Source organism: Pan troglodytes, chromosome 6, assembly GCF_028858775.2.
Source record: "Pan troglodytes isolate AG18354 chromosome 6, NHGRI_mPanTro3-v2.0_pri, whole genome shotgun sequence".
Classification (NCBI taxonomy): domain Eukaryota; kingdom Metazoa; phylum Chordata; class Mammalia; order Primates; family Hominidae; genus Pan; species Pan troglodytes.
The window spans coordinates 170,793,775-170,816,684 of NC_072404.2; the positions used below are offsets into that span (position 1 = coordinate 170,793,775).

Genomic DNA, 22,910 nt, shown 5'->3' on the forward strand with positions numbered 1-22,910 from the left:
GAAGATGTCTTGTTCGTATTTCTCTGAACCAGAACAAATAGTATTTGCCTAATGGCATTGTTTTTTGTTTTTTTGTGGGTGAGGACTATTTTTAAGAGAACATATTCCTAATGGTGGTTAATTGCAAATTGTGCTTATTTCAGACAGTGCAAAAAGGAAGCATTTATTTTGGCTTGTGTTTCTGTTCCTGGCTGCTGGAGAGGCATTCTCTGCATATGGGGGCTGTGATCTTAATGCTCAGGGATGTTTTCTGCCTATGAAAATCTTAAGGAGCTGAGGGCTGAGCAGGCCTTGGCTGACAGGAGCTTAGCATTTGGGGACGATTAACTTGTACATAGTACCTATACAGAATATTATTATATACATTTTAGTTTTATGATTACTTATTTAATAAAAACATTTTATTGTTGGTTCGCATTTCCCATTTTTTCTAACCTATACTATATCCTAACCTAAATTACCTCCTTCCCTTTTTTCTAATTTAACTAGTGTAACTAAATCTAATGCATTTAATTCAATTATTCTTTGCATTCAGTAGTCTCCTATTCTTCACGGCTCTAGACAGGATAGCAAACTATCTTTGCATAGTGCCATTCAAGAACTTGTGCTCTGGTGGGTGATTGCAGTTGAAATATGTGTCCACAGGATTGTTCACATGTTTATGAAAGCACAGTTTTCTTGCCATTCTTACTATGATATACAATTTAATTAGGTTTCTGTGAGTGTACTCATGTCTGTGAGGCAATTGTGAATCAAATGGAGTTTTCTTCTATATTTTCCATATGTCGTTACTTATAATGAAATAATTTATCGTTGGGTTTTATTAAACTGGGTTTTTTGAAAGGTGAGAGAGGCTGAGTCTTAAGACCATAGGTTTTTGTAGTCTGCCCTGTGGTTAATTATATCGCCTTTCAGGTGATTTTCCTTGGTCCTTATTGTAAGAGAATGTCTAGTCCTTTCTTGGTGGTCCTCTTTGTGGCTGCTGCTGCAGTATGCGTGTGCATAGGGAACATTTTCGAAAAGAGATGAGCAGCATGCTTCCTGGTATTGTTTCTTACACGATTGTGTTGACTAGGGTCAACGTCTTGGTTTAAAGCTTGAAAAGTGACTATGCAGATTCAAGGGCTATTGTTGGCATTGCGTTTTGCCATTGGCTGCTCTGAAATTTCTTGCTGTAGAGTATAGAGATTGGAGCCTTTCTCTAGGACTGAGAGCTCACCTGTGCACGCAGTCATGTGATGGGGTAAAACAGTGTGGCTTTGGGTGCAGAAAGACTCCTGTTTGAATAGTTGTCTGTTCTTTGGGACCCTGAACAATCATTTCATTTTTCTGAACTTTAATTTCCAGTCTGCAAGTGGGGTTAGTAAGTCTGCTGTGAGGCATCAGTAAATGAAAGCTTCTGGTACACAGAAGGCATTTCATAACTTCCCATTTTCTTTGTAGAATGCTTCTAAGGCCCCTTTTAGAAATAAATTATGTGATTTTTATGCCAGATAATAGTAGTGGCTATTATTTATTGAGTGTTTAGCATGTACTCACAACATCCTTCTGAGGCGAGTGCGTTGAATCTCAAAGAGGCTATGTAACCAGCCTAGGGCCGCCGCACACCTACTAGGTGGTAGAGCTGGGCTTCCACCTGTGGGTTAGTGCTGAATCTTACGCTCTTCACCCTTGTTTATGATAGTTGTCTATTTTATCTGCTGTGTTTTTCATGGTGTTATTTGTTTCTTGATTGGGGATAATATTCTACTGTTAGCAGTCCAGATTGATTCGGAAAATGCTTAATGGGGGCTCTTAGGATAATGATGATGATGATGATGATGGTTAGGTTTCATTTTGGTTGCCAGTGCAACAGACTGATAGTGACTGCCTGGAACAATAGGCTGAGAAGGATTTGATACATGAAAAAGCAGCCTGGTTGGTAAGTAGCCTCAGCTTTGAATATAGGCCTGGCGAGTGGCTGGGGTTCCATCATCCCGGTTCCAGAACCTGGGCCGCTGGCCCAGGAAAGGGAGTGCATATTGTGTCCTGGTTAAGAATAGCCATCACTTGCTACGTGCTGTGTGAATCTATCCTTGAACATTTCTGTGTGAATCAAATTAAGTCACATTTTGCATTTAAAACTTTGAAGGGAAATATTAGGGGAATTTGAAATGGAAAGAGATCTTTTGTTATGAGGCTAATCAATTTCTGTGTACGTGAATTTCCATTTTTTTTCCACTCATTTTACTGTCTGGATTTGCTAGGTGAGATTACAAAAGGAACAAATTAATGCTGCTTATAAGTAGTGTTAGCAGCAAATACTGCTAAAATTTTATGTGCCTTCCTGACTATTAAGTAAATAGTTCATCTGTAGAATTATATTTCATGGAATGGTTCTCTTTTAATTACTTAGAATATAGAAATATTCTCCATTTGCCCATTTCTCAGAAAGCTATTTTTCAGTGTTTAAGAAACCAAAAGAACAACCTTGTTACATTATAATTTTGTTCATAACCTGTACATAATTCCCAGAAAAACAATTCAAGTAATAACAGCAAATATAAAAAGTATAAAATATTTACTTAGTGTAAACTTACTATAGTCATCTAAAACCAGTCTGTGTGATTAAACACAGGAAAAAGGAATTAGAACAAACAAGTGCCAGGGGAAATTCTTTGCCTTAGGCGGTCAGTTTCTGTCTTCCTATTTAGGGAGAATGGTATAGTCTTTGAAGTGTTTGCATCTTGGTTTTCATTTTGCATCTCTGTAACCTTGGTTGCCTGGCCTCAATGAATCCCAGTTTCCTCATCAGTACAATGAGAACCAACTCTCCTCCCAGGATCCTTGTAAGGATTAAATGTCATAATCATGTAAAGTTAGTGGTACAGTGCTTGAGTATGTGATAATAACTCAATAAATGTTACCACCCTTTTAGTTGAAGGAAAAAGAAAATGGTTTTTTTTTTTTTTGGAGTGGCTGTTTATATTGATCTTTAAGAAAATGAAAGCAAATACCAATTCAGCTGCTTTATTCTAATCAAGTTAATGAAAATTTTAAGAATTTGGCAGCAAATTAAGTAAACAGTCCTTTATTCTGTTGGCCACACAGAGAAATGGGAGCAGCACAGAATGCCCCCGCAGGAAAGCCAGCTGTCCAATTGTGATGCTCTTGTATTTTATTTTTAAAAGGCTGTCAAAATGCTGCATGCCGAAGGTCCCAGTTTATTTGTGGGATCATGCTTTTATGGCTTTGGACTGCATTTGTAAATTTCTTCCCTTCCTACCTTCTCAAAAGTTACTCCCACTTTTGGAATGATATGTATATACCTGATCCGTTTTGTGGAGCTTGGGGAGGTGGGAAAGGGAATGTTTTAATATAATTTTAGTTTTAAGAACAGTAGGAGAAACTCTCATACGTTCTTTATCAGATTCACCAGTTGTTTACATTTTGTCAAGTTTGCTTTATCCTGGTCTGTCTTTTTGTTCATTTGCATGCACAAAAACCTTCTTTCCCAAACCTTCGAGAGTAGGTTGGAGACATGGTGTGTTATGATTCAGCACACAGATACTCTCTTACAAAACCATATTTGTACATTATCAAAAATAAAAATTGTTGTGCACTGATACTATCATCTTATCCATAGTACATATTCAGATTTTATTCACTGGACCAATTATGTCCTCTGTAGCTAACCCCCACCTTTCAGGGTCCAGCCAGGATCATGCATTATATTCATAGTGTCCCCTAAATCTGCTGTTTCTTGCCCTTGACCTTTTGAAAGAGCAGAGGGAATGCCCTTTAATTTGGATTATTTTATGATTCATCCTGATCGGTTTCAGGTTGTCCATATTTGGCAGGAACACCCCAGAGGGGATATCGGGTCCTTCTTAGTGCGTTCAGTTGGGAGGTTTGTCCAATATTGACAAGATTAACTTTGATGGGGCGGCGGGTGGGTAAAAGTGATGTTTGCCAAGTCTCTCCTCTGTAATGTTACAGTTTTACCCTTTGTAACTAGTAAGTAATTTATAGGAAGATACTTTGAGACTATTGGGACTATGTAAATATCCCATTTCTGATCAAATTTTCGCTATTGTTAGCAGGCACTGAAGTTTTTCTAATGCCAACACTCCTGTATTTGTTAGCTGTCATACTCCTGCTGTGATAATTTACACTTCTCCTTCATCTATTTGTTCATTTGTTTATGTCAGTGTGGGTGTATGAATTGTTACTTTATGCAATGAACTGTCACTGTCATTATTTATGTTGATGTTAGAATTGTACCAGATTGACCAGTGAGAGCCCCTTTAAACTGGTTTCTGTGTCCTTTGATTTGTTGCCATTACTCTTGGAACATGTCCTCACTTTCTGGTGCAAGAAGATGTTCGAGCTCACCTTGTTCCTTCTCTGCGTGGGCTCTGGAATTGGTCCTGCTGCTTGGAAGCTCCAGGTCCTTAGAGTGGAGATCTGGGGGCCAGTTGTGCCCACTGCTTTTGTCTGTCCTGTCTTCTGGGCCCGCTCAGCACATTTTTGATTCTTCTACAGTGAGTTGCAAAGAAAGGAAAATGGCTCATACAGATACTGCTTTTGTACTGTATTTTTTGAAATAGGTCATTGGTGGGAATTAGGAAGTAATTTTTGCTATTTTGATTTCATTTTTTGAATTATTGTAGTTGATAGTTCTAAGAATTAAACATTACTATTTAGATATTTAAAGTGAGTCCCTCATCCGCTATAAACCCAAACAAAAGATTGACAGTCATTATTTGCAAATTTTGTTGAGGTTCTAACCTAAGTGTTGGTACATGGAAAGGCATGAGACACAGCTGAGCACTGAGTTGAGAGCTGGGCAGAAACGTGCATCACATGCTTCTGAGGCCGCCCATCGCCCTGTGAGAACCACTGGTCTAAACCCATGGAAATTCCTCAGCACTTCGGTTGGGGTTAGAATTTGCTACTGTCACTCCTGCTCCTTCTCTGGATGTGCCATGTTTCATGCCTCTGGCCCACTTATTACTTTGGATGCAGCTCAAGTGGGTCGTCTTCTGGGACGCCTCCCTGGATGGCCGCTCCCACGCACACTGGTTCGTCCTTTCTTTGTTCCTCTTCTGCAGCCCGATCTTCTCATCTGACCGTGTGTTTTCAGAGCCGGCTCCTGATGTTACTGCTGCTTACCTGAGTGGGGTTTTGGTCTTTTTTTGTGTGTCCAGGATGTAAGGCAGTTTCAGGTACATTATAAATGTTTAAGATATTTAAATACTACGTTAAAAATGGCAACATGGCTTGCACTCTCTTACTGAAATAGCAAAGGAGGAATTAGCAGTGTTCTTACCCCTTTCCCCAGTACTTCTGATGATAAAAGTAGTAGTTGTTTCTGTTGACATTTAGATGATACCAGTAAGTAAGCAAAATTTGGAAAAAGACAAAAAGCATGAATCATTACTAATTCTTCTGGGCATTATTTCCTGCAAAAATTTATTATTGCCTCCTGAAAGTCCTCCTTTCTTCATTTGCAAAATGGGATATTTCACATCCTGTTTTGCTGCTGTTTGAATTGTGTTAAGTGGCAAATCTGCAGTGGTAACTTGTTTGTGGTGAAGACCCATGCAAAGGCAGAGCCTCCACCTTGTGAGTGTCATTCAGGGGAACCCGCGTTTTTTAGCCTCTAAGGTCCCAGACAGGAGGATGCCGCTGTTCTGGTCGCTTGATTTCTGGCAGAAGGTGACTTCCTAGGATGATCTCTGGCAGCGCCTGGGAGTGGATGAGTAGCAGAGCTAAGGAGGAGCTGAGAGGGGCCAGATAGAAGCGACTCAGAAGTAGGGTTCCCAGTCTGAACTTGCCCATGAGAAGGGCAGAGCTGCAGGTGGATTTCCAACAGGACAGTTCTGGGAAGACTAGGCAGGAAGGGAGACTGAGTGTAAATGGCTTTTGACACAGAGGTGGGGGCCACGAGAGATGCACATTGAGGTGCTTGGGGCAGGGGAGGAGCGTGGAGGCGCTGGGCAGGCACCTCATGCCTGCCAAGTTGGCTGGGTGGAGTTTGACCTCATTTGTTTAAAGGTGCTAATGAGTGGTAAAATGGCCAACAGGCAAATAGCAGAAGAGTGAAAGAAAAATAGGGCATATAGAATCCTGATTAATCACTTATTTGATAAGATATACAGTCTAGCATCTTCCTTTTGGAGGAGAAACAATTGTGCATGAATACTTGTTTTTAAGAGCTTTGAAATGTCTTAGTGTGGGCAGAATTGATAATTTCCAAAGAGACTACTTTTTAAGCATTCTTAATCATGTGGCCTCTAAACATGGCAAGATAGGCCATTGGTCATTAGAGGACATAAATCATTTTGAACACATAAGAATTTCCATACTCATTAATTTATGATTTTTTTAGGGGTATGATGTTAGGGAGTAAAATTAGCAGGTGAATCAGAAATAATTCACCTTCAGTTAGGAATCAGGATTAGCTCACTCACCCACCCCAGCCAGAAGGGGAATCTGCTTTCTTCAATGTCTTAGGTAACTTCCCTCCCCTAACTTTCAACAGCCTACCCAGGTAGGATCCTGGTCACCTGTTCTGCAGAACTTGCTCAGTGCTACAGAGCAGGTCCTTTGGAGCCACTCTTCCAGGGCAGGGTGGAAGGGCCACTTTTCAGAGCCTGGGGCTGCACCCCTCTGTGAGGGACTGTGTGGCTGGAAGAGATAGACTTCACACCCTGCCTCATAAGCCACAGCATCTGGAGGTGCCTGGCTTACTTTAGTAATCCTTTACTTTTTAGACTGGTAGATTTGTGCTGTCAAAATTGGAGAATCCTGGGGTATGAGATCCCCTCAGAGGCTCAAGGCTTTGGTTTGTTCCTTCAAAGGTCAGCTAATCTTGCTTTTTAAAGATCTCCCCAGGCCTAGCTAATGTCAGAAAGGTAGACTGTTAGAGAGCAAGCACTTGAATAACTGTGCCACGTTCTCACCATACCGTACTAGAAAGTCAAATGCATGTGCTAAGAGAACCCTTTTCTTTCATGAAGCTTGGTAGTTAGGAGGTCTGTCCAACCTGGTCTCTCTAACCTTACGGATTTGGTTTTAATTCTGCCTGTGTAGACCTAGTTCCAGATAGGCAGTATTTTAGATGTAAGTGCTCCCCATGTTTTGCATGCTTACTATTTCATGAGGATAATTCATTGCAGAGAAGAAAGAGAATGTGAGCCTGTTTATTAATATTTTCTTTTACCCCCTCTTCTTTAATCCAGTAGTCTTCAGAGAAAAAAATGAGAAGCCCTAAATGTATTTATATTTAGAAACTTCGTACAGCATGCATATCATTTATTGTCCACATTTTGAGTGAGCTTTATAAAGATTACAGGGATAGGCCCAGCATTGTTGTAGTTAATAGAAACCTGTTCAGTGAGGTCTCTGGACTGTAAGATCAGCAACATTGGCGGTGACAGTGAAGTATGGCCTTATCGAAAGGAGAATTCATAAGAGGCTGCCCTGGGACACTACACCCCTGTCCTTCTGTGTGTCCTGACAATGTTATCTGTCCTCTCAGTATGGAGTATCAAATGTCTGTCATGAGTACAGAAATTAATTTAATGTCACCTGAAGACACGCAATTAATCTTTTAGAGGTTTTCATAATACCTTTACAGAAAGAGTTGCCAGTTTGGCGGATTTGGATTTTGGGGTTTAGAAGAAGATAAGGAAAATTAATTTTTCATCAGGGTTAATACAAGTTAGCAGGGCCACAAAGGCTGAGAAAAATGGTTGGGGAATTTGTCAAGTGTTGTCACTCTAGAATAATGCTGCTTAGCATCTGATAGGTATAATCAAGAGTTGAGATTTCTATAGAGGGGGTTAATCAATTTGCTTGCTAGTGAATGCAAGTCAGTGATAGCACTTCTTCGTGGGGTTTAAGAGTGAAAATAAGATTTGATCTGTCAAATTGCAGGAAGCCCTGACAATATCAGTAGGTGTTTTTATCTATGCATTTAAACCATTTGTTATAAATAAATTTGTCCTGCTAATGTTGGGGGCTACAGACCTCTTTTTTTTTGTAATGATTAAGCTGATAAAAAGTATTCCCTAAGCTTACTTAATTCAAATAGTGCCTTTTATAAATATACAAAAAAAACTAGTCTAAAAAGCGATTTTTATAGCATTAAAACATAATCATTTGTGGGAAAAAAAATGTTTCTGGTTTGACCAGAGATGACAAAACTTCTTTTCTCTCTCGTGTGCTTTGGAGGAAGTAGAAGATATTTAAAATGCTGTCTGAACCTTGTGTTGTTTGAAGAGTTAAAAAGCGAACACCACCCTGGGAAAATTCAGTTTCAAAGCAAACATACTTTTTATGAATAGAATGTATAGTCTGTCACCCACATACAACACTTATATGCGGATGTTAAGATAACAGCCTTCTAAAATTCAATTTGAATCAACAGTATTTTAAAATTTACTTAACTAAGTACTAGTAATTTTAGGATCTCTTTCAATGCTGTAATTATATGCATAACTATAACCTTATAGAAGACTTATAAATAAATGGGTAGATTTAATTTGGCTTGGTTCTTATTCAAATCTTGTCTGTGTGTGTGAGTATAGGTATAAAAATATGTAATCAATTTGTTTCTCAGATGTAATCAGTTGAAGAATTTGTTCCTGGATATTTGTACTACAACATACTAAAATCAAAAGTCAAAATCAGGAAGTTGTTTTGGTATATGCAGTAAAAGGGAATTGAAAGCGTTGTTTCCACATTGATCCTGCCATATAAATTGGGCCAAGTGTGAGTCTAGCGCGTTGCAGTTCACTCCTCTCATGGTGCACTCTGCTTGCTATTTGTTCTGAGAGATGACATGAAATGGTAGCTGGGATCGTGATGTTTAATCTGAGCACGTTGGAAACCCAGGAGAGGCTGAATGTCACTCTGTGCCGCCCGTGAGTTGGAGTGAATGGTAAAACCCCAGGCGAAAGCACAAGTTGCAAAGTAGGCAGCAAAATTTGGGCAGAAACGTCACCAGCAGTTTCCAGATAGCCAGGTAGCTTGGTGGTGGGTAGCATCTGTGGTATCTGGGTAGTATCAAAACCCATATTTTCCTTTCCCCAGCATGGCTGTTGTAATACCTGATTTTGTGGCTAAAATAGGACTTGTCAGTTTACAAGTAATGATTAGGACCACCAAGCTGTATTAGATGCCATTCAGAGTAATGCTTGCCTACTTCTTGACAGAGATTGTAGTGTCAACCACAGTATGGGCTGAAGTGTACCTTGAAATAAACGTCTGTCCATTGGGAAAGGTGAAATGAAAATTTTCTCAAAAACAAAACCACTAATAAAGTAAAATTTGAATGTGATCAACAGAATCCAAAGGGACAAATTGTTGAATCGAAGAGTCAATGGGAGAATTTGACCCATGGGTAGAAGTTGTTCACCTGATCCAAACTACGCTCCTGGCCACAACCTAGGAATGTGTATGCTAGTTCACATTCTAGTGTGAACTGGAGTAAAACCCGGGAACTTGAAACTGTTCTGTAGAATTAGCTTTTCCTCATGCTAAGTCAAAAGGGAATAATTGTTCTTTTAATTAGAAAAAAAATTCATTTTTTTCTTACAAAATGAAACAACCTTTTACTTATATTCAAGCCTTCATTGCTTAGCATGATCTTCAGAAAAATTCAGAAGCACAGCATTATAGTAGCCCTTCATTTAAAGTGATTTAATTGTTGATCCCGTTTGTTTCAACTCTGTCTGAAAATAGTTTCAAAATATGTCAGTGTAAACTCCTCCCCCGGTTTTGGAGCCAGAAAGATGTTCCAGCGCTTATTGTGTGACTGAAGTTTGTTTAATGGGCACAATGAGGATACTACTACTTACCTCTCAGGGAGATGTATTAGGCAGTTCTTGCACTGCTATAAAGAAATACCTGAGACTGGATAATTTATGAAGAGAAGAGGTTTAATTGGCCCAGGGTTCTGCAGGCTTTACAGGAAGCATGGTGCCGGCATCTGCTTGGCTTCTAGGGAGGCCTCAGGAAGCTTCCAATCATGGTGGAATGCAGAGTGGGGAGCAGGCGCATTTCATGGCAAAAGCAGGAGCATGGTGGTGTGGGGTGGGGGCCGGGGCATGCGCCACGCACTCTGAATGGCCAGATCTTTTGTGAACTCAGCTTGCTTATCACCAAGGGGATGGCCTAAGCCATTCACAGTCATCCGCCCCATGATCCAAACACCTCCCACTAAGCCCCACCTCCAGCACTGGGGATACATTTCAACAGAAGATTTGGGGAGGGACAAAATAGCAAAACTCCATCAGGAGGACTGAAGGAAAACAATGTCTGTACGGACCCTAGTACATTTCTTGTCCTGTTGTAGACATTCAACAGATATGAGCTATGGATTATTTCACTGCCAGTACTAAGTGAATATATTGAATAATACCAAAACTCTTGATGATTAAGATCCCAGGAGTGCCTTGAAAATTTCCATTATAAAGTTTTATGATATCATTTGTTGCTATATAACAGGGTCCCCAACCTTACTGGCACCAGGGACTGGTTTCTTGGAAGACAGTTTTTCCGTGGACTGGGGTTGGCGGTGGGGAATGGTTTCAGGATGAAATTGTTGCACCTCAGATCATCAGACATTAGAGTCTTATAAGGAGCTGGCAACCTAGATCCCTCGCGTGCGCAGTTCACAGTAGGATTCATGCTCCCGTGAGAATCGAATGCCGCTGCTGATCCGACAGGAGGCGGAGCTTAGGCAGTAATGCTTGCCTGCCTGCTGCTCACCTCCTGCGGTGCATGCAGCTCAGTTCCTAACAGGCCACAGACTGGTAGTGAGGGTTGGGGACCCCTGCTGTATAAGGTACAAAAACTTGTCTTGGATATAAGCAGCTCCAGAGCTTACCCAGGCAGGGCTTCTTTCTGCTGAGCAGGTTTGTAGGAAGAGTCTTTCCTTGAAAGTTGGGTAGTCGGCATCACAAGACTCTGAAGCACCCCACTTTCTGTGTCTTCTGGTGTCTGCCTGCCCTGAGGACACTGTGGTGCACATGCCTCCAGGAAGCAAGAGACCACCGAGAGCCAGACCCACTGGGAAGAAAAACCAAGTAGCTGCATCCCAACCTGCCACTGGGACCGAAGAGTCTGTCAGTCTGGGCCCAAGAGCTTCCCAAGCAGGGAGGAGTGCAGCGGCAGGCCCAGGAAGGCCCACCCGGCCCCACAGAATGAGCAGAGGTGGCACTAGGAGGTGAGGTCTCTGTCTGCAGGGACTGTCTCATCACAGGCCTTATTCCTGTCTTTTCAGGCCATTTCTTAGAAAGTCGTCAACGAGGTATGACACCATCACATCAGGACCCTTTCTTTATGTTACAAGATCTGCATAAGGAAATTTTAGTTTTTTTGAAACAGATGAGGAAGGGAAAGGCTTTTTGTAATACCTGTATTTCTGAACTTTAAATAGAGATCAAGCCTACTTAAAAAATAAACTTTCCTTCAATGGAAAATAAAAGTTTAGAACTTTATTTTTCAGAGTTCTTATCTGACATTAATGTCACCAGACATAAATTTTCACCAGTCTCTTACCCAAAATAACGATGAAGAAAACTTTTTCTTATTCGGGGTATTTATTGACTCAATGTTTATGTTCTTTTTTTTTTTTTTGAGATGGAGTCTCGCTCTGTCGCCCAGGCTGGAGTGCAGTGGTGCGATCTTGGCTCACTGCAAGCTCCGCCTCCCGGGTTCACGCCATTCTCCTGCCTCAGCCTCCCGAGTAGCTGGGACTACAGGCGCCCGCCACCGCGCCCGGCTAATTTTTTTTGTATTTTTAGTAGAGATGGGGTTTCACCGTGTTAGCCAGGATGGTCTCGATCTCCTGACCTCGTGATCCACCCGTCTCGGCCTCCCAAAGCACAGTTTAAAAATTATCAAATTACTACAGTGTTATGTGTTTATCACCCAAGTACACATACACATTGTATACCTTACAACATGCAAATAATAACATCCTCCTTTTGGTGCCACCTATTGTTGTTAAAGTTTCCTCTCTAGACCATCTTGTTTCTAGCTTTGGATTGCCAGGGAAACCGGCCAGAGCATTCATCTTGCCGTCTGTCATGTTCTGTGAACATCGTTCCCTCCAGGCCAAAGGTACTGTGGCCTCTCTTTCTGCCACGTGACACTTCATGTTGCTGGGCTGAAAGCTGGCCTTTTATTATCTTAGTGGCGTAGTAAATAGGTGTGTACTGATTGACAGTGGCTGTAACCTAGTATTCTGATGCTGTAATCTCTCTTAGCACATTCAGAACTACTTAACTTTATAAAGTACAAGCAACTATTTACTGATCTATTCACTAAATATTTCAGTGCCTTCCGTGTGCATGAGACATTTTGGTGTGCTGAACAAGAGATCCACTGGGGTCTAAACCACTGGCTTCTCTCAAGCACTTACAAGACAGCAAATGTTGTGGTCGGCATCCTTGGAGACCTAGTTGGTTAAGCTACCAGGGAGCTGATTTAGATTGCTTAAGTTCATACGATGGAAGTCCTTCTTAGAGAGCAAACCTTCCACAGTCCATGCATTTGCCCACGTTAGTGGAAAGGGTAGAAGTTGGAGAATCACAGTCAGTAAGACTGTTGGGTTGCTGAGTTGTGTGGAGAACTGAGTGGTCTGATGTCCCCTCCACCTAACATGGGCCCTGGAGGTTGGTGTGAAGTGTTCGCGCTTGTAAAGAGGAGGAATGTTTTCAGTGGCAGTACAGCTGAACACGTGCATAGTGAATTTATGAATCTCATACTAAGATTGTACTGTCAGGCAACAACATTGCAATAGGATTTTGGATAAATTAATGGTCACTGGTTCTCATGAAAGATGAGGGTATGTGGTATATATTTTTAAATTTTAAAACTTTTTAGTATAGAAAATTTCAAGCATGTATAAAACTAGAGAGAATTCACGTAGTTTTTTAAGATACAGACTGAAAAATTGTGTACTCAGGATAGGCCCTCCCTGCCTGGTGGGATACCAACTCACACCTTGGGTAGAAGACCTTGTGGAGAAGATTTAAGAGGCACAAACTACCAGCCTGACTTTGGATTTTGCGAGTGGTCTGCCTTTTCACAGTGCTTCCATTTTCATGTGGGGGTTGAGGGTAGCCCCTGTAAGACAGGAGCGACTCCCAGTAAGATCGCACGTTTCAGGCGATGATAATTCACATGGTAGAGTCATAGAGCGTTAGGTGGGAGAACCCATCTGGCTCAGTCACCCGCAGCCCTGGCTGGACGATAGCAGATATACACACGGTCCTTTCCTTTGTGTAGTGTGTTCCCTTGATTAACCGGGGGGGGGGGGGGGGGGGGTGTTAAACCAGCCCTGCGCTTCTGGGATGAATCTTACCTGGTCATGAGGTGTGATCCCTTTTCCGTGTTGCTAGATTTAGTCTGCTAATATTCTGTTGGGGATTTTTTTTCATGTATGTTTATGAGGAATATTCTTGTGCAGTTGTCTTCTCTTTTGATGCCTTTGGCCTTGTATTAGGGTAATACCAGGCCCAAAGAATGAGTGGGGAAGTGCTTCTGCCTTTTCTGTTTTCTGAAAGAGATTGCGTAAGCTTGGTAGTCTTTCTTCCTTAAATATTTGGTAAAACTTACTGGTGAAGCTATTTGGGTCTTTGTTTTTCTTTGTGAATGGTTTTTAATTCATTGTCTTTACTTCTTAGAGTTCTATTCGTATTTTCTCTTTCGGTCATTTTTGGTACTTGTGTCTCGTGGAATTTGCTCATTTCATGTAAATTGTCTAGTGTGTTGATGTAAAGTTGCTTGTAATGTTTTTTAAATTTCTTAGGGTCCATTGCGGTGATCCCTCTTTGTTTCCTTATTTTGGTAATTCATCTTCTTTCCTTTTTTCTTGGTCAGTATCCTTAAAGGAGCATCAATTTTTTGCTGATCTCAAAATACCAACTTTTGGTTTCACAGATTATCTTTTTTCTGTTTACCATGCCGTTGCTTTTCGCTGTCATCTTTATCATTTTCCTTCCTTCTACTTGGGTTTGATTTCCTTTTTTGAGGACGGGGGACTAGCTTCTTGAGGTAGAAACTCAAATGACTGATTTTAGATGTTTTTCCTTTTTGATGTCATTGCTTAAGTTGCAGCCCCTGAATTTTGATGTGTTGTATTTTTGTTTCCATTCAGTTTAAATATTTTTTGTTCAGTGTTTGTATTATTTTTATTTCTCAGCCTAGCTTCCTAGGGGTTGACCCGACTGCTGCGTAGCTTAGTGGTCAGCCAGCACCTGGGATGAGCTTGTGCTCAGGTTTCTGGACCCTGCATGGCCCCCCATGGCCAGTTATCTGTGTGTGGGTTGGGGCTTCCCAGGCAGCCATGTGGGGAGAGCCCATCTAGGCCTTCTCTAGCACTTTCCGTTCTGGAATTTCCTCATTAGGTTTCTCAGATTTCTGGCTGGTGTGCTGCCTGTTCCAAACTGAACCATGACCAGAGGCCCACAGACCCATGGGCTTCCCTGTGCCTTTCCCTCTGAGGGTGCTGTATGGCCAGTGCTGCTGGGGAACTTCAGGCCTTACTGAGTTTCGGCTCTGTGCTGATGGAGCTGCCACACACTGCACTGTCCTTACAGCTCAGGAATAAGTGCTTCTCCATTCTTTTCATTTTCTTTGATTTCCAGAGTCCTCAAATGTTGTTTTGGGAAATTTTGTCCAGCTTACACTTGTTTTGGAGAGAGAAGATTTGCAGACATTTTCATGCCACGTATTCCTGTGTGACATTTTTCATCTCATCTTTTCTTGAGTCCCTGTTTCTTTGTACAGTCTTAGCAGAAGCAAGCTACATCCATCTTGCCCCAATCCCATGTTCCTTCTTTTTGCAGAGCCCTTTGTTCCGTTTGGTCTCCACAAGATAACGTTTGGTAGGAAGAGCGGCACATAAGGATATGTGGGCTGCTTCTGAGCTGGTTGACCAGGTTGCCCCTGGAGACACTGGCACAGCTAAGCACCCTGTGGGAAGGGTTTACTATCCCGTGACTGACCCTCCCTGTCGATGTTGAGAGTGGGCCTGGTGCTAATAAAAGCCTCCATCTTCCTTTTCAAGTCCAAGCATCCATCCTGACATAATTCATCAGGGCGGTGTCTGCTGTCCTTGCTGTTCTTTCCCAGCCTTCAGCTGTTCTTTGGGAAAAACACTACTCAGTACTGAAAGCAGCTGATAGGCACCACCCTAAGACATTTTTATGCTGCCTGGACGTATGAACAACATTGGTGGTGCAGTTCCAAGGTGTACGTGCCTCCTGATCGATGAACAGACTGTTAATAAAACACAAAAGATAAGATTCCTGATATTTCTAAGGTTCTTCGTAGAGTAAATGCGCTTCTTGGAAATCCACGTACTCTGTAGTTGCTAATGGCACTTGTAACTCAGCAGAAGGAAGGGAAGTTTCTAGCCAGTATTTTGCGATGCTCTTCGGCGCTTCAGAGCACTGCATTGGAGAGGTCAGAGTATTTGAAGTTCACGTATCCACAGGGGGTGGAAGTCGCCATGATGGGTTTGGAAGACTTACAGTCGCAACCAGCAGGATTTGGGCTCATTGCCTTCTTAGGGTAGGTTGGAATAGGAGTTAAGAGTTTAAAACCACTGCTCATGCAAACTGTACATTTTAACAAGAATGCTCTTGAAAGTGAATAATGCATGCTGAAAGTGAAAATGCGTGTTGGATATGAAGTATTTTGAAGATAACCAGTATTTCACAGAATTCGACAGCATTTATTTTAATCGCAGACCTCTTATATAAATACAGTAATTAAAGGGCATCTTAGTGTTTGAAATTTCAAACATATTGTTAGAACCTGACCACTCTCCAATGAGAAATGTCCTTACTGGCTCTAGTGAAATGACAGGTTTCGAGTCACACTTGTTTGAAATGGTTTTGCTTTGTGGGTGAACACTGGCTGAGGTGGGCTTCCTAATGCTGGGGACGAGCGTTTGGTGGAGCAGACACTGAACAACGTGCTGCCTTCTTGGTTTCAGCAGGGAGGAGAGAGCGATGGCTTTTTTCACCCAGAAGGCCAGCCCCAGCGGCTTCCCCAGCCTCCAGAAGTGGGACCACAGCCTGCCCGCAAGGTGACGCTGACCAGGGGGGGCCTCCAGCAGCCCCCACATCTGCCAGCGGGGCCCCACGCACACTCGCCGGTCCCTCCAGGGATCAAAAGCATCCAAGGAATTCACCCGGCGAAGAAGGTACTGCTTGTTGCCTCGCACATAGCCCTGGAAACGCGAAGGCCGGTGTGAGGCAGTGTTCAGACGTGCTCTAATTTGTAGCGCATGGCACACAGTAGTACTCACATTCATAAGTGAACCGTCATTTCCTTTGTTCTGGCTTTGAAAACGCATTAACATTTTCACCAAAGCCTTTTCCTCTCCTGACTTATTTCACAGAGCAAACCCAGAAGAGCACCCACAGCCAGCCAGGAGTGCGATTGCTTCCTGCCGCTCTGAACTGTCTACCCAGCAGCATCTGCTGTGCTCTCGGGACAGCGCCTGCTGCTGCATGTCAGCATGCTTTCCTTCCTGTGTTCACTGACTCACCAGAAATTTTACAAATGTGAAATCAAGTGCATGCTCATGGCCCCAGTTGAGACAGGGGAAACTGAGGTCTTTAGAAATGAAGTAACTTGCTCTAGGCCACAGTTCCCAGCTCCTTAATCCTTCCCTTAACCCTGGGGATTGGAAGGAGCTTCTCTGAGCTCAGGCTGTGAAGCAGGAAGCAAGGGTGCTCCCCATCCCCCTTTCTGTTGGAGTGGCCGTCTGTGCACTGGGAGCACATCCTGTCATGTACACAAGTGACAGAGCACCCTTCCCCTCAGCTTCTAGTGAGGCATCTTTCTGGCTCCCCAGAGTCTTGAGAGTGAAGTGCCCTCTTGGTGCAGAAGCCAGTAGCACCTGTTGGGTGGAGCTATGCAGAGGGAGACCTGGGCGCAGCCCTGCTTTGCGCTCTGGAGGACGGCAAGTCTGCCCGCTGATTCTCCCTCATCATCTCATCACTTTAGAAGTAGTGTCACTATTAAGACTATTCTGGCTCCTTTTGAAGTACTTAAGTTACTTCGTCTTATCTCATAAACACCTCATGATATGAGAGCAAACAAAATTCCATTTTGTACTAGAAAACAGATGTGTAGACAGATTCAGTGATAACGCCAGTGTTAAAGTGATGGATTTCTTTAAAGATCGCTGCGGTCTGAATTTTCTTCCTTCAGGTGCCATCCCTGAATATATGATGAGAAAGGCCTTAGAAACACCCTCCATACGCGCACACGCACAGCACACTTGAGTTTCTTCAACCTAAATGTAAATGCTCCTGTGACTGAGGGTCATGATGTTTCCTATCTTACTTAAGCAATTCTGAGCATCTTTTAAGAAGATGCATTTAAAAAAACCTGGTGCCTGGTGTATATAAGTAGGCATTTGTTAGAGATATTATTGTTAATATCATAACTTACTCTAGTTAGAACAGAAGACTAGTTAGTTACTTCTGATTTCCAGCCAGGGTAACTGTAACTTGCAACTTTTCATGTGCATTTTCCAGTGTGGTTTCTCTTGAAATAACCCCTTGCAACTGTTTTAAAACTTAATTCACAGGCGTAGTTTTGCTGCCTTCTTCAGAGTACTTAGAAATGTGGAGGTTTTCTCTTCGTTTCCTTTTGTGTGTGTGCACACTCATGTCCTGAGGTTCTATTCCAATTTCCACCTAACGTTCTGCCTTTTTCTGTGATGGACTGGGAGGCCACTTTTGCATTCTGCCCAAACTCCCCAACAGAATTCGGGTAGGCCATCTGGAAACCTAGTGCCGTCCATCTCCACCCTGCCTTCTGCGCTTCACCGCTGTCCTAGGCTACATTGGGCACATATGTTCTCTCTGACTTTCTAATCTGGAGAAAGTGTGGGAAAGTTCAGCAGTTTCCTCTTTTTTAAAAGTTCCTTGAGCAGTAGTTTTGAACCCTTGGCAGCTTTTAAAAATGATAATGCTTGGGCCCACCTTAGACCAGCAGAATCATACTTGGGGGATGCCTGGGTCCTCAGTCACAATTGTGTTTTGTTTCTTTTGAAAAGCTTGCAGACGATGGAAATGTGCAGCCACGGCTGAATTTCTGGTTGCAGAATCTGCCTGGGAGGGTTTCAGGGTAGCACATGTAGTCTCTGCCAGCGGAGTCAGGTACATGATGCTGTGGCTTGTTGTGACTGTAAGGTGGACTTAGCACTGTGCACAGCAGGTCCTGCTTAAACCAGCCTATACTACACTAGGAGAAATGGGGGCTCTGGGACTCTCAGGACAGGATCCAAATTCTGAACTGTCATTTGCAGCAAGTTTCTCAGCCCCGACGGGTGCCTGATCTACACAGAATGATGATGACACAGAGTGCCCACCGAGCACAAGCGTGTGGCCCCTGGAGAGGTGCAGGCTTCGTCAGCTCCCTCCTCTTCCTCCGCCTACACTTAAACTTGCTGGATATAGTTGTCTCATTTAGTTATTAAAACATTCTCTGATAGTGGATAGAAAACTACAGAAAATCCTGTAGCTCATGGTATATTTTAATGGATTCTAAGTTATTTGTTCACTTTTATATCTTAGTGACTATGGAAGAAGCTCAGGCTTGAAACTCTGAATGTATTTCCTTTGTTGTCACCAGGCCATCATGCACGGACGAGGCAGAGGAGTGGCTGGTCCCATGGGCCGGGGGCGCCTGATGCCAAACAAGCAGAACCTGCGGGTGGTGGAGTGCAAGCCCCAGCCCTGCGTGGTGTCTGTGGAGGGGCTGTCCTCGTCCACCACGGATGCCCAGCTGAAGAGCCTGCTGATGTCAGTGGGACCCATTCAGGTAGCCGCCTGGGGGTGGCATCTGTGCCACGGGTAGTTGTGTCCCAAGACAGAGTCATTTCTTGATTTAAAACACAGTGCCCTTTGTGTTGGCTACTTCATATTAAAATAATACTTGGGAAATAAGACAAATAACCTGTTGTGCATACTTAGTATCAGAACATTTGCCTCAAACGTTTATTTTGAAATATTCAGATTCTTAGTTATAAATTTTAAGAAATAAATACTCCAACTGAACAGATTATCCTTTGAGATCCTTTTAATTGTCATAGAAGGTTCACACTTGCACACATACATACAAAATTTTTTGTTCTATCAAATGACTTGTTTTATTTGTAATAACATTACATTTTAAAGTATTTAGCCTTCTTTTCCTTGCTTTCCAGAAATAGCTTCATGTGCTAAATAGCTGTGACTTGGTTTAGATTTTACAAATATGACAGTATCTTGGATTGTATCTTCATCTCTTAATTTAAAGCTGGCTAACTCTAATGCTGAAACATGCCTGCTGAGCTGGCTGCAAATGAGATGCATGAAAAGGAACACAGTTCCAGGTCCATTGGAAACAGGGTTTTCCACAGAAACTCCTGGTCTCTGTAGGCCCAGAGCCCTGTAGCTGACCCAGCGAAGAAGCTACCTGCTTGTTCAGTCCGATTTCTGGCCTCCCCGTCAGGTGCCACCTGTGGTGCCCATTGTTGCCATTGCCATGCACCGTGCGTCCCGTGGTGGGATCTGGTGTGTCTGGGGGCAGAGCACTTTGGAAATAAGACATTTTTGGATGCACAGAGTACATGTCAGAGTTCTGAGGAGTCCAAAGTGCTTTCTTTCAAGAATCTCTTACAGCCTCTAGCTTCATGGGTGGATTTGGAAACATGTTAACACTAGGGTTGATACGAGTAATTAATGTACATGTTTTAGATCTCCATCTGCTGTTGACAGTTCCTAAAAATGAATAGATGAAAACTCTTCCAGAAACATACATGTTACTTGGGTTTAATTGCTGCCATCTTCATTACTGGCTTCCTGGGGAGATAGGTTTCATTTTTACTGGTGTGTAGTAATGGAAAGTTAACCCAAAGCCTTGGCTTCTGTTTGTGATAGAGCGGGCTCCCTAGCGGGGCAGTTAGGAATACCTCATCAGCTATTAGAAGCGTACAGTGTATGTTTAAGGATATTTCAAAACAATTGATCATAATCTGGATTAATTTGCAGGAACACAGTAGACACTAGAGCATTTTAGATGGATTAAAATGTGGTTATCCTAATCTGAGATTCTCAGAATAAATGGTGATGGAGAATTCTGGTCCAGTAACTGTGTGGCAGTGAGTCCAGATGAAAAAACCCCGAGCCTAGTCTGTTGTGAGCCACAGACGGGGTGCGCTTGGCGAGGCCTCACGTATGTGGCCCAGTGTCCTGCTGGTCCTCCTGTCTTTGGGGCGATCTGCACTTCCCTGTGGGCGGAAGGGTTGCACTGTTGTTTTCATATGTCACCTGCTACTTTTGTGGACTTTGCTTCATCCTGTGTAGTCTTGATCATTTTCTTGAATATTTTTGAGTGTGATCGAGTTGTCAAGATCCATACCTGAACAGCAAGTACTGTTTGCTTCTCACAGCATTGAGTGAGGCTCAGAGCCTACATTGTGAGAATATGCTTGGAGTCATTGCCAAACCAGCTAACTTCTGTCTTGTCTTTTAAATTGAATTTTGCATTTTGTACTGTGGGTTTGTATAGACCTCTTAAGTGGTCTCTTTTTCCTTCCATTTGCTTCCATTTCCTTCGAGTGCTGGGATTACAGGCGTGAGCCACAAATATTTTTTATCCTAAATGTTTTGGAATAGTGTCGAGTCTCTGTCTCTTTGGGATATGGCACCACCTAGTGTTCACTGGTGTAATGCCAGGTGGTGTCTACACCAGGAGGACCTGTATTCATTCCTTTGGGCCTTTTAATTTTAGAAAATTCTAGTAACTGCATGTTATTTTTTGTTTTTGTTTTTGGAGACGGAGTCTCACTCTGTCGCCCAGGCTGGAATGCAGTGGTGCGATCTGGGCTCACCGCAACCTCCGCCTCGCGGGTTCAAGCGATTCTCCTGCCTCAGCCTCGCGAGTAGCTGGGACTACAGACGCGTGCCATGCCTGGCTAATTTTTTGTATTTTTAGTAGAGACGAGGTTTCACTGTGTTAGCCAGGATGGTCTTGATCTCCTGACCTCGTGATCCGCCCGCCTCAGCCTCCCAAAGTGCTGGGATTACAGGTGTGAACCACCGCACCCGGCTGTCACTGCATGTTAACTATACTTTTTAAGCCCATGGAATTTGAGAACTTTTCTCAGTGTAGCAGTGATGTGGTAGCCAGTTTTGTTCTCAGATTAGTGTTTTACTTCCTTAAACTACATTAATAAGCCTCTCCAGAAAGTCCATTTCAAAGACATTTATCTATAGACTCAAAGAGTGAGGAAGAATGAGAAGATTTTGTAGAAATGTCATAACCAGAAGATGGTCTTCCAAAAAGTTTCGAACTGTAACCATGTTTCAGAAATTGTAACTTGACAAGAACTTGATTCTTCGAAGACTAGATATTTTTTTTTTCTGTCTACTGATAAACCACATATGAACTCTTTCGTTCTTCCTGGGTGTCATCTGGAAGGAACTGAAAGAAGCAAGAAACCGTCATCTGTGTTTCTTGCGGGAAAGCGCATTAAAGCAGCGGGAAGAAGGGGAGTGGGCGCGCAGCCTCCCTGGCTGGGCCCTAGTGACCGACTTCTCCTGAGTCAGCTTTGCTCCCAAGGCCAGGGGGGCTGCCGTCCCCCAGAGGCTGCTGAGGAGAGCCCTCGGAGATGCAGTGCAGAAGCCTCTCCCTGACGCTGCTGATTTGGGGGTAGGCATGGAAATGTAGAGAGTACCGCTCAGAGAAGAATCTGCCCTTTGCAGAGCGGATCTCAGCCCACCATGGAGGCCCTGTGAACTCGGTGGAAGGTGGGATCATCTCGGCGTCTGACTGACCGATTCTGCTTCTGCTTCTAAGATAAAGTGGATCACCGAGAAGACAGCCCCTTTACGTCTGGTTCTGACTGCAGGAAGGCCTGGTTGGTGAGGTAGAAAATGTTGGAATCTTGAGTGAGCAGCTGAGTTGTTTTGAAGTTTGGACAATTGAGAAAGAAAACACTAAGCAGTGTCAGACACGGATTCCAGAAAAGCCCACGTCACAGGCTTAAAGAACAGATGTGTGTGGGCACATGATGGGAGCCACGACGGAAAAGCTAGTTAACTGGAGGCTCTCCCACAGGGTTCTGAGAACACGGTTGTTCATCATTCCAAAAGGAGGAGGAGGATTGAAGAGACCTGTGTGAGAACACAGAGCTTGTCTGTGCTTCAGAGGAGAAGCATGTGTAAGACAGGGAAGATGGGACAACCAGGAGTGAAAAGGGAAAAGGAGAGGTCAGGAGACGTTTTAAAATTAAACCAGAGCAAAAGGAGCAACGCGCCCGGGATGTGCAGGAGAGCCCAAACGTTGAAATTCAGGGGACGTGCCAGAACTGGTGTCCAGGAAGACACAGCATGTTATGATAATAGATGAAAACTTGAAATGGGGCAGAAAACTCGGTGTGGGCTGGAGTTGCCCAGAGCACTGTTGTGAACCTTTCTTTACCACTCAGCCCACCACTGGAATCGTGTGCAGGCTTCAGGCGCCCTATTTCCAACAGGAGGTTGGTCACACAGTGATCTGTGTGTAGAGGGGAGCCCCATGGGCCAGTCCTGCACACCGTTCCATACAGAAATGCTTAGCAGGCTCACTGAGGCTCTGCAGGGGCTCTCGGCCCTTCCTGCCAGGGAGTGCCTCCCCCACCCGCTCTAGTGTCAGACTCTGTTCTAGGGTGGGGCTCAAGAATTTACATCTCTCATGATTTATAAATTGGGCCTATTTTAAGCAGTTTGACTTGTGTTTAAAAGCAGCTGATACCTTTTTTTTTTTTTTTTCCTTTAAGTGATTCCTTAAGGTGCTAGAATTGTTGGCCAGAGGGAGAAAAAGAGCTTGATGTTTAGGATTGCAGAATCAGTTGTAAT

The 22,910-nt window shown here is 43.2% G+C and overlaps 1 protein-coding gene across 12 annotated transcripts in view; it reads left to right on the forward strand.

The window, feature by feature from the left end:
• RBM33 (RNA binding motif protein 33) overlaps positions 1-22,910 on the forward strand; it is a 136,907-nt gene that overhangs the window by 103,220 nt on the left and 10,777 nt on the right. For 4 of the 12 annotated variants that reach the window (XM_009444225.5, XM_009444234.5, XM_009444211.5 and 1 more), the window contains 2 exons: positions 16,004-16,213; positions 18,661-18,849. In XM_009444225.5, the coding sequence (XP_009442500.3) occupies positions 16,004-16,213; positions 18,661-18,849 (399 nt within the window). The remainder of the gene's footprint in view (positions 1-16,003; positions 16,214-18,660; positions 18,850-22,910) is intronic. The other 8 variants (XM_054655404.2, XM_001146492.8, XM_009444217.5 and 5 more) reach the window with 2 other exon arrangements.